Below are 10098 nucleotides of genomic sequence, written 5' to 3'. Positions count from 1 at the left end.
TGCAAATATAATAAAAATAACAAGACTATGGGAAAAGAGAAAATACATAATGACTTTTTTAATAATTTATAAATAATTCTTTATTTTGCTACCAATTATACATTTTTTTCTTTCGTATTACAAAAACATTTTAAATTCAATTACATCTTTTAGGTAATGATTCTTAAAATTACCTACATAATAAAATTAAAATTTACATTACATTTTCAAACTTCAAATATATATTTTTTTTTACAAATAATCGACTAAATAAAGAATTGGAAGAATTGCAGTTGGATAGGTGTTTTCCAACGTCTTTTATATTTTGGCTTAATTCGATAAACATTCTTTGCAGCAAGCACTCCAGTTTCGCCTGTTTCAACACTGAAAAATAACATTATGAGATATACTGTTCGTCTACAAATCAAACTCAACTTCCTTGAAAATCAATGTTAATTTTTTATATGTTTAAATAAAAATAGATCAATCTTTTAGAAAGAAAACGCAAGAAAGTAAAACTGAGTGTTAGTAATTACATTAACTTAATTCATTTTGAAAATAGCAGTTCACTGCACTCTTTTAAGTGAAATAAACATTTTTTGAATAAACACTCGTCATTTTTTGTTCTTGTACCTTTCAATTTTCCAATCAAATTAAAACTTTCTTCAACACAGAATCTTTACTATACTCATTCCGATTCTACAGGAATATATGAACAAAAAGGTTTAATCACGTAAAAATGCTCAAGTTTTAATAAATAATAGATAAGATTACCTGGAAGATAACACCACAGATAGGTAGATTTCCTTATTTGGATATTGCAGGAATAGAGATGGATGGGAATCACCTCTTATTTACGGAAGTGCTGCAGCATTAAAAGAAATTCCCTCAAAAGTAATCATTTTAGATTATGTCTCAGCTTCACTGGGCCGCGAGTCGGCCAAGGGCTGAAAACCTTAGTAAATGATTTGAATTTCATTCACACTTATTGTAATGCGGTAGCATTTTACATACAAAATCTTAGTTAATTCTGTTTATAACTAATTAAACCATTCTGCAACTAATTCGGAAAATCTAATTTAAACCATCTATTGCACAAAATAACAACTTTTTATTCAGATTCAAAGGAAAATATTTAATTTATCGGAATAAAGGTTTAATGGATGTTAAAATGCTTTAGATGCTTATCGATAATGGATAAGATAACATGAAGATCAGCTCCATAAGGTAACATGGTAAGTATGGAGATTTCATCATTGATTTATTTGAATGTAGAAATAGTTGCGAATTATCTCAAATTATTTGCAATAAATAATAGTTAAGACTACCTGAAGTAGAATTCTACAAATTAACAGGGTACCTTCGAAGATTTCCTGATTTGTTTCATGAACGAAATGTAGAAATTAGATGTGAATTACCTCAACTTATGTAGGAGTGCTGCTGGATGTAAAGAAGGGCCATGATCAAGAATAGCCCGCGAAGGGAAGAAAGGGTCCTTGAGCAAAGGCACTGGATGGAGAGAAATACATACATTTTAAAACACATAACTTTTATTTTTTACTGCAATTTTGATACTGAAACATTAGTTGAAGTTGAGGCATAGCCTCTAAAACAGTCCACTATATGGGACCCAAGACTTCAATATAAACAATTAACATTGCAACAGAATAACCAAAAGAATGAAGAGATATTTATCACATAGAAGTTGAAATGTTGTAAAGAAGATTTAATCTGAGTAAGCTTCATAATCAAACTCATAATTAATATTACGTTACAAGTAGGTATTACATAATGTAAATTTTCAAATTATAAGTTTTTATTTATTCTCCTACCAAATAATACTTTTTATTTTCACTCTAAGTCAAAAAATCATTTAATAAGATTGATACAAACATGCAATTTACATATACCTAAATAATAGATTATTTAATTGATTCATAACAAAAGTTGTTTGTACTTACTCATTTGATCGATGTTTTCTCAACGTCTTTTTCATTTCCACTTCAGTTGATGGAAGGTTTTGCAGTTATTGGCTCACACAATTGGCTGTTTTCAATCTGAAAATCATTATTCAATGAAATAAACTGTTTATAGAGTTAATCTTAAATTAAAAAGCATTCTATTCAATGATATTACAAATTAAAATGCAACCATTTGTCTAAGATAATTTTGTATCTTTCAAAAATTAAAGAAATAAACAAAGTATGAATACTGAAACATATGAATGCTGAAATTTTAGTTTAAATTTTTTTAATGGATCAATCTTTTAGAACGAATTCATTGCATTGTAAAACATTAAATTATTTTAACATAAATTATGTTTATGTTAATCACCTCAAATATAGGAGTGCTGCTGGACGTAAGGAAGGACCATGATCAAGAATAGCCAGCGGAGGGCAGAAAGGGTCCTTGAGCAAAGGCACTGGATGGAGAAAAATACATACTACATTTTAAAACACATAAATTTTATATTGAAACCTTTTTAATGCAATTTTGATATTGAAACATAAGATGAAGTTGAGTCATCGCCTCTAAAACAGTCCACTATATGGGGCCCAAGACTTCAAAATAAACAATTACATTGCGACAGAATAACTAATTTTGAAGTTGTATTTATGACATAGAAGTTGAAATGTTGTAAAGAAGATTTAATCTGAGTAAGCTTCGTAATCAAACTCATAATTAATATTACGTTACAGGTTGGTATTACATAATGTAAAGCCAGGACAAAAGTAATTTAGCACACTTCCCTTGAGCATATATAAGACAAACCGAACATATATTCTCTTTTATATAATTTTAATGGCATATCTGATAATTTATCAAACACCTATGGGGAGAAAATTGTTTTAAAGATCTTAATTTTTCTGTGAAATAATAATTAAACTTAAAGACGGCAGAGGAAGGGGAGCAAAATGAAGAGTAAAAAGTAGGAGCTAAAAGGGGTTCATTTATAATTTATATTGCAAAGAAATATTGAGTACAGAAAACCAGTGAACTTGGAGGTGTTCCAGCCATGCACATGCAATTTTATGTAAGATTAAGAACTTACTTGTTTTTCAACCAATTTTGCACTTAAAGTTTCCTTATTTTTGTACAATATTAGCTTCATTATTCTCTTTCAGGTAGTGGGTTTGGATGTTAAGAATAACTGCGCATTCATTCAGTAGACGTTGGTTACTACTTATTTTACTTGTAACTCCAGTTTACCTCTCTAACTTAGAGAATAGTTGCTCTCCGACCTAAAGAGACATATATAAAAAAAATTAAACACATTTATTATCTATAACTACTGATGAAATATTGTATCTGGGTTTGGTTTAAAGAAAAATACCCATCTAAGAACTGCAGCGTATATACTGACTAGCTTTTGAAACTAATATGACAAGAGTTCCTTGTATCTGGGTTTGGTTTAAAGAAAAATACCCATCTAAGAACTGCAGCATATACAGGGTGAACCAGTAAGTATTGTCAATAGGCCTACTGCGTGTAGTACCTCTAAAGTGGAGTTCAATGACGTATTGGCCAACTTCATATTTTCCTCTGTTCTTGAGTGACGTCACTTTAAAGTTTTTTTTCTAAAATAATTACTTTTTTCCAATAAAAATGTTATTACTCAGAAAGTTTTAGTCCGAATTCGATTCTGATGACATGGTTAGAAAGACAGATAAATTTTCTAAAAATTGACACCATTTCGAAGCATAAGTTATTCTCCAAACAGCCTCAATCTTCCTCCGAATGCTGGAAAAATAAAAGTAATCGAAATTTTTAAGAAAACTCATTAGGCCCTTACGTGATCATTATCATACCTAGGTGCTGGCACTTTTTATAAAAGTTTCCTTGTCTAATGGGCTTTGAAACGGTATATCATTTTCCAGGACTCCTTTTATCTTCGTATGAGAAATTACCATTGTTTTGCAAGAAAACGTGTTCACGAGCATATTAAAAAAAAATTTAAACTGAAATATTTGACACAATGTCAGATTTTGAAACTAAGCAAATTAGCCTTCGATTATAAAAATAGCACTTGTTTAAAATATTTTCTAACATTTTGTCAAATATTTCAGTTTAGATTTTTTTTTTTTTTAATGTGCAATAAGTAACCTTAGACTACCTTATTTTAAGACAATCTACTTTAAAAATTGACTACAGTTCCATCCACAAGAGTTTAATGAATTAAACAACACAATACAATATCACTGCTGAATGCTCGTGAACACGTTTTCTTGCAAAACAATGGTAATTTCTCATACGAAGATAAAAGGAGTCCTGGAAAATGATATACCGTTTCAAAGCCCATTAGACAAGGAAACTTTTATAAAAAGTGCCAGTACCTAGGTATGATAATGATCACGTAAGGGCCTAATGAGTTTTCTTAAAAATTTCGATTACTTTTATTTTTCCAGCATTCGGAGGAAGATTGAGGCTGTTTGAAGAATAACTTATGCTTCGAAATGGTATCAATTTTTAGAAAATTTATCTGTCTTTCTAACCATGTCATCAGAATCGAATTCGGACTAAAACTTTCTAAGTAATAACATTTTTATTGGAAAAAAGTAATTATTTTAGAAAAAAACTTTAAAGTGACGTCACTCAAGAACAGTGGAAAATATGAAGTTGGCCAATACGTCATTGAACTCCACTTTGGATGTACTACACGCAGTATGCCTATTGACAATACTTACTGGTTCACCCTGTATACTGACTAGCTTTTGAAAGTTTAGAAGCCAAGTTTGTTCACATTTTTCCACATATATATTTTTTATTCTTTCTTATTCACTTTTGTCAGCCACATCAAAACTGCCCGTCAAGACAGTTGTATAAGGGTTGAGCGACAAAAACTGCACGAAAAAGCGAATCGTTGATCCAAGTTTGACAATTATTTTTCTCTTTTATTCAAAGTCCCCAAATATTTTATTAACCAAAACTATAACTTCGTTTTATTTCTCCCTCGCGAATCAATAAAATAATACTATCTATTCCCTCTAATACAATAAATGACTCTAAAGAAATTATTCTAGAACCAAAAAGCAAAAAAAGAAAAAAAAAAGTTATTTAATTAAAACATCTACAAACTTGGCCAACAGTACGAGACACTCATTATATAAGTGTTTATTATGTGATGAATACCATTAGAATAATTTTTCTATTTTATTTTATCTAGAATAAGTAAATGATGTTTATAAAACCAAATAATACCCTTAGGTTTATAAACAGATCATATTACCATCATTGTACAATTTTGATTTGTTAATGAATGCATTTAACATAAATATACCAGGCTTGAAAGATGTTTAAGTTAAATTTTGGTATTTAAAACATTATCAAGAAGTGATATGGGTAAGATAAGAAAAATGAATGAGGATGAAAGGGATCAAATAATTGCATTATTGTAGGAGGAATTTCTACACAACTTATAATGCCAAAAAAAATTGAAAATATTGCGAAACGATCATTAAAAGGTATCAAAATTCTACCTTCAAAAGTTTGCTCAAACCAGGTCGACCAAGAAAATCTGCTAAGTACACAGAATGTTGGTAACAGAAGCCTCTAAGGCAGAACAAAAACATCTTCTGAATTAACTAGCTCTTTTATTGTGTTGGAGCTGAAATTTCGGCTCGAACAGTTAGATGAAGGCTAGTAGCTGCATATTTGAAAAGATGTTAAGCAACGAAAAAACCACTACCAAAAATAGATAAAAATGAATAGGATGAATCAGTCACCAAAAATAATGAACAGTAATTAGGCCAAAATGTTTGTTCTGAAAGCCATTAAAAAAGCAAAATATTAATATAGATGTATAAGAATTAAAAATATACATATTACAACTTACTGCTTGTTAATTTACAGCCTTATTTGAAATTAATTTATATTAGATACCTGTGTAATTTAATACTTTTGGTCAAGATAGTATTACATAATTTATTACCTCGAAAATCCATGTTTTAATTATGAGTTATCACAATTGCTGCTCATTATTTATTATCATTATGAGCTTGCTGCTCCCTGAGATTTAATACCACGAATATTTAAATAAAAAGGTACCTACCTGAAAAATCATATTTTTAACTTGAGTATTAAGGTTTACTAACTCTACTTCTAAATGTAACTACACAGACTAAATAATAGTTAAAGCTACTTTGCAGCTAATAATATTTTCTATCGACTCTAACCTAACCTACATCACTCTCACTGCAGCATAAGTAAGTTTATTGTGATAAACATATGTTTTATAATCTTCCTTGTTCCACAAGCATCTTAATGTTGAGCTTTGTACTTAGTGTAACCAAATATATTTAAACTGAAAATGGTACATCAAATAAATCATTAAATTATTTTGAGAGAGTAAATTTTCTTTTATTTTAAAAAATAACACATTTTATTTTGAAGTAAGTTTAGCTATATAATACAAGAATAACTTGTATAACAATAAATGCATTCAATAAAAATTTCTATTTTTAACACATTTAAAACAATAGATCGCCAATATAGAATGGAAGGCTTACCTTTAGCTGTAGAATTGGACGGCTGAGAAAAAAGTCATACTTCTGCAACAGGCCAAGGATTCAAGGAACGAAGAGTAACCGTACGGAGCGTAGAATCTCAGCCGAGAACCCATGTACACCTAGCTTAAGTTGAGACTTTTTTTTTTTGCACTTTAAGAGTTGGTCCTCGTGAGTTATAAATCCTCAGGCAGCCGAAAGCAAGCATCATACGAAATTTAACGTAACTTACAAAACTCTTATAAAGAGCTTCAAATATCTTAGCCTAATTATTCATTAAACAAAAATGAAATAAATGTCAAAAAAAATACACTTATTTAATAAGATTGGATCTGCGGTGTTTTCTATTTAGCTTCATTGGCTCAGAAAGGAAGTGCAATAACTTTTTTTCGTAGAGTTTGGTGCCCCTGTGGTAACTGGTGTTATAGAATTGAAATTATAGCTTGGATTTAATAATTAGAATAATGAAACCATGGGAAAACTAGATTACAACACTCTCACCCACATTGTCCGAAAGGAGTACTTCCATGAGGCTTTAAAAAACCTCTAGACTGAAAGAATTACTTCAAAGTGCACCAATAATACTAATAATAGTCTCTTAAAAAAGTCAACATCAATCAGCACAGAATATTGCCTAATTGTACTGTCTATTTGCAGAAGATTTTTTTAAGCAAGAGGGGCATTCTTTGAGTCGGTAATCAGCTTGTAAACAAATGATTGATTTGTTTATAATTTTAAACGTTATAAAATTTTACCTGCTTTTTTACTTTTGTTTAAAATTTTTATTAAAAAAATTATGTATTAAAAAATTATTATTGCTGCATGGTTGGCTACGCTAGAAATAATAGAAGCTTCGAAACCTCCTTTAGATATAGAACCTTTATGATTTTTTACCTAATAAACATTGTGCAGTGAATAGTGTATTTTTGGTTATTATTTATTTAGATTTTTAGTAATACGTGCTATTTATTTATGTAAGTTTTGTCTTCAGAATAGTTAATTTTGTGATGGAAGCACTTATTCCGGTGATTAATAAATTACAAGATGTATTTAATACAGTCGGTGCTGATGCCATTCAACTACCCCAGATTATCGTTGTTGGCACCCAAAGTTCTGGGAAAAGCAGCGTCCTTGAGAGCCTTGTCGGACGGTCCTTTCTCCCTAGAGGCACAGGTATAGTGACAAGAACTCCACTTGTACTGCAGCTTAACTATTGCCCTAAAGATGATAGGGAAAAGAGATGTGCTGAAGATGGCACCCTAAATTTAGAAGAATGGGCTCAGTTTTTGCATACAAGAAATAAAGTTTTCACAAATTTTGATGAAGTGAGAAGTGAAATAGAAGCGGAAACTGGTAGAACGGCTGGACACAACAAAGGAATATGCTCAGAACCTATTGTACTTAAAATCTATTCAGTTTCTGTTCTCAACCTCACTCTAGTTGATCTACCAGGGCTAACCAAAGTACCTGTAGGTGATCAACCTGAAGATATAGAAAACCAAATTCGCCGATTAGTTCACCATTACATAAGTAACCCCAATTCTATAATCTTAGCGGTTGTGACTGCTAACACTGATATGGCTACCAGTGAAAGTCTAAAAATAGCTAAAGATGTTGACCCAGAAGGTAGACGAACTCTTGCTGTGGTAACCAAATTGGATCTTATGGATGCTGGCACAGATGCTTTAGATATTCTTTGTGGAAGAGTTATCCCAGTAAAATTGGGGATAATTGGGGTGGTTAATAGATCGCAGCAAGATATATTAGATAATAAATCAATTACTGATGCTTTGAAAGATGAGGGAAGGTTTCTCCAGAAAAAATATCCAACGCTGGCTAATAGAAACGGAACACCATTTTTAGCCAAAACATTAAACAGGTTATTAATGCATCACATACGAGATTGTTTGCCAGATCTCAAAACAAGAGTTAATGTCATGATGTCTCAGTTTCAGTCATTATTGAATTCTTATGGTGAGGAAATTGGTGATAAAAGTCAAATGCTTCTACAAATCATTACAAAGTTTGCATCAGCTTATTGTCAAACAATAGAAGGTACTTCGCGAAACATAGAAACAACTGAATTAAGTGGAGGGGCCAGAATTTGTTATATATTTCATGAAACTTTCGGGAAAACTTTGGACTCCATCCATCCGCTGTCTGGCTTAAGAAAACGCGATATACTTACTGCAATTAGAAACGCCACAGGTCCTAGGCCAGCTCTCTTTGTACCAGAAGTGTCATTTGAGTTGTTGGTAAAACGTCAGATTCGCCGCTTGGAAGAACCATCTCTAAGGTGTGTAGAGTTAGTACACGAGGAGATGCAGAGTATCATACAACATTGTGGAACAGAAACGCAGCAAGAGATGCAAAGATTTCCAAAATTACACGAACGAATTATTGATGTTGTTACACAGTTATTGCGAAGAAGATTACCAGCAACTAATAAAATGGTTGAAAATTTGGTTGCAATTGAGTTAGCGTATATAAATACTAAACATCCGGATTTCCATAAAGAGGCATCATTGGTACCATCCTTATTAAACAATCAGAATTTTGATCCTTATGCAAAACAAAGTAGGCGAAATTACAACAGACGGACACCAAATTCACCGTCTAACCCAGACGAACCGTACAGAAGTTCTTCATCAACTAGACAAGGCGCAAGCGATGATTATCAAGAAGAAAATCTACAAAGTGAAAGCCCTAATCCAGAAAATGATAGTCCTCTTAGTTTAAACCATTTGGAAAACAATATTGAAATCGGCCACAATCCTAATGAGCACAGGAATCCAAGTAGGGCGTTGTCAGAAAAAGAACAAAGAGAGTGTGCTGTGATTGAGCAATTGATTAAATCATATTTTTACATTGTAAGAAAATCAATACAAGACAGTGTACCAAAGGCGGTTATGCATTTCTTAGTTAATCATGTTAAAGATAATCTACAATCCGAACTAGTCACACATCTTTATAAATCAGATCAAGCAGATGAATTGTTGAACGAATCAGAGCATGTTGCACAACGTCGAGCCGAAGCATGCGATATGCTTAAAGCGTTGCAAAAGGCAAATCACATAATTAGTGATATTCGAGAGACACCTATATAATGATTGTATAAATTATTATTAAATATAACTGTGTAGCAAATGGCGATGACATAAAAACTGCCTCTAGTGGTTTTTTTTTTCCTTTCTTTTTGGATCAAACAAATAAATAAAACTCTCTTTTTTCTCTTTTCCCTACCATTTGATTTTGTAAATATTTCTTTTAGTTAAAAAAATAAATAATCACAATCTTCTTTATTGCTTTAAGGAAAATGTCATTGCGTTTTCCATTAGTCATACATTAGTACATAATTATTATACTATAATTGTATTCAAATTTCTTGAACTATTTAAATGTTTTATTGTACTTTGTTAAACAGGGAAAACAAAATATGTTAAGTTTAATTAAATATTATATTTTCCTTCGAACAAGAGAGTACCATTTTTATTTATTTTTAATTCCTTGATGTTCATATATATATATATTTATGGATGAATTTCGAATATTCCAATAAAATTAAATGGTGTTTTAAAAAGTATTTAGTTTTTTTTTTTTCACTCAAATTATAAAA

The 10098-nt window shown here is 30.9% G+C and overlaps 1 protein-coding gene and 1 long non-coding RNA gene across 5 annotated transcripts; one reads left to right on the top strand and one right to left on the bottom strand.

The window, feature by feature from the left end:
- Positions 1-302: 302 nt before the first annotated feature.
- LOC141447563 (uncharacterized) lies at positions 303-6270 on the bottom strand. Of its 4 annotated transcripts, none has more exons than XR_012454448.1 (7): positions 6029-6264; positions 3032-3221; positions 2314-2401; positions 1941-2036; positions 1398-1488; positions 754-934; positions 303-363 (listed from the first exon to the last, which is right to left on the bottom strand). It is a non-coding gene; the product is annotated as an uncharacterized lncRNA (long non-coding RNA). The 4 variants fall into 4 exon arrangements; XR_012454446.1 differs by having other exon boundaries at positions 754-926; positions 6029-6263; XR_012454447.1 differs by having other exon boundaries at positions 754-1488; positions 5909-6270.
- A 1062-nt stretch (positions 6271-7332) lies between these two features.
- Positions 7333-9769, top strand: Drp1 (dynamin related protein 1). Its single transcript, XM_074115228.1, has one exon. It carries the CDS (start codon positions 7490-7492, stop codon positions 9587-9589), a length of 2100 nt encoding a protein of 699 aa, XP_073971329.1. The 5' UTR covers positions 7333-7489; the 3' UTR covers positions 9590-9769.
- Positions 9770-10098: the final 329 nt, after the last annotated feature.

Source organism: Rhodnius prolixus, unplaced genomic scaffold (assembly GCF_049639745.1).
Source record: "Rhodnius prolixus isolate KJV_2025 unplaced genomic scaffold, Rpr scaffold_7, whole genome shotgun sequence".
In the NCBI taxonomy this organism is placed as follows: domain Eukaryota; kingdom Metazoa; phylum Arthropoda; class Insecta; order Hemiptera; family Reduviidae; genus Rhodnius; species Rhodnius prolixus.
Note: the sequence above shows the minus strand (reverse complement) of the source record. Positions and strands in the feature narration are given on the sequence as shown.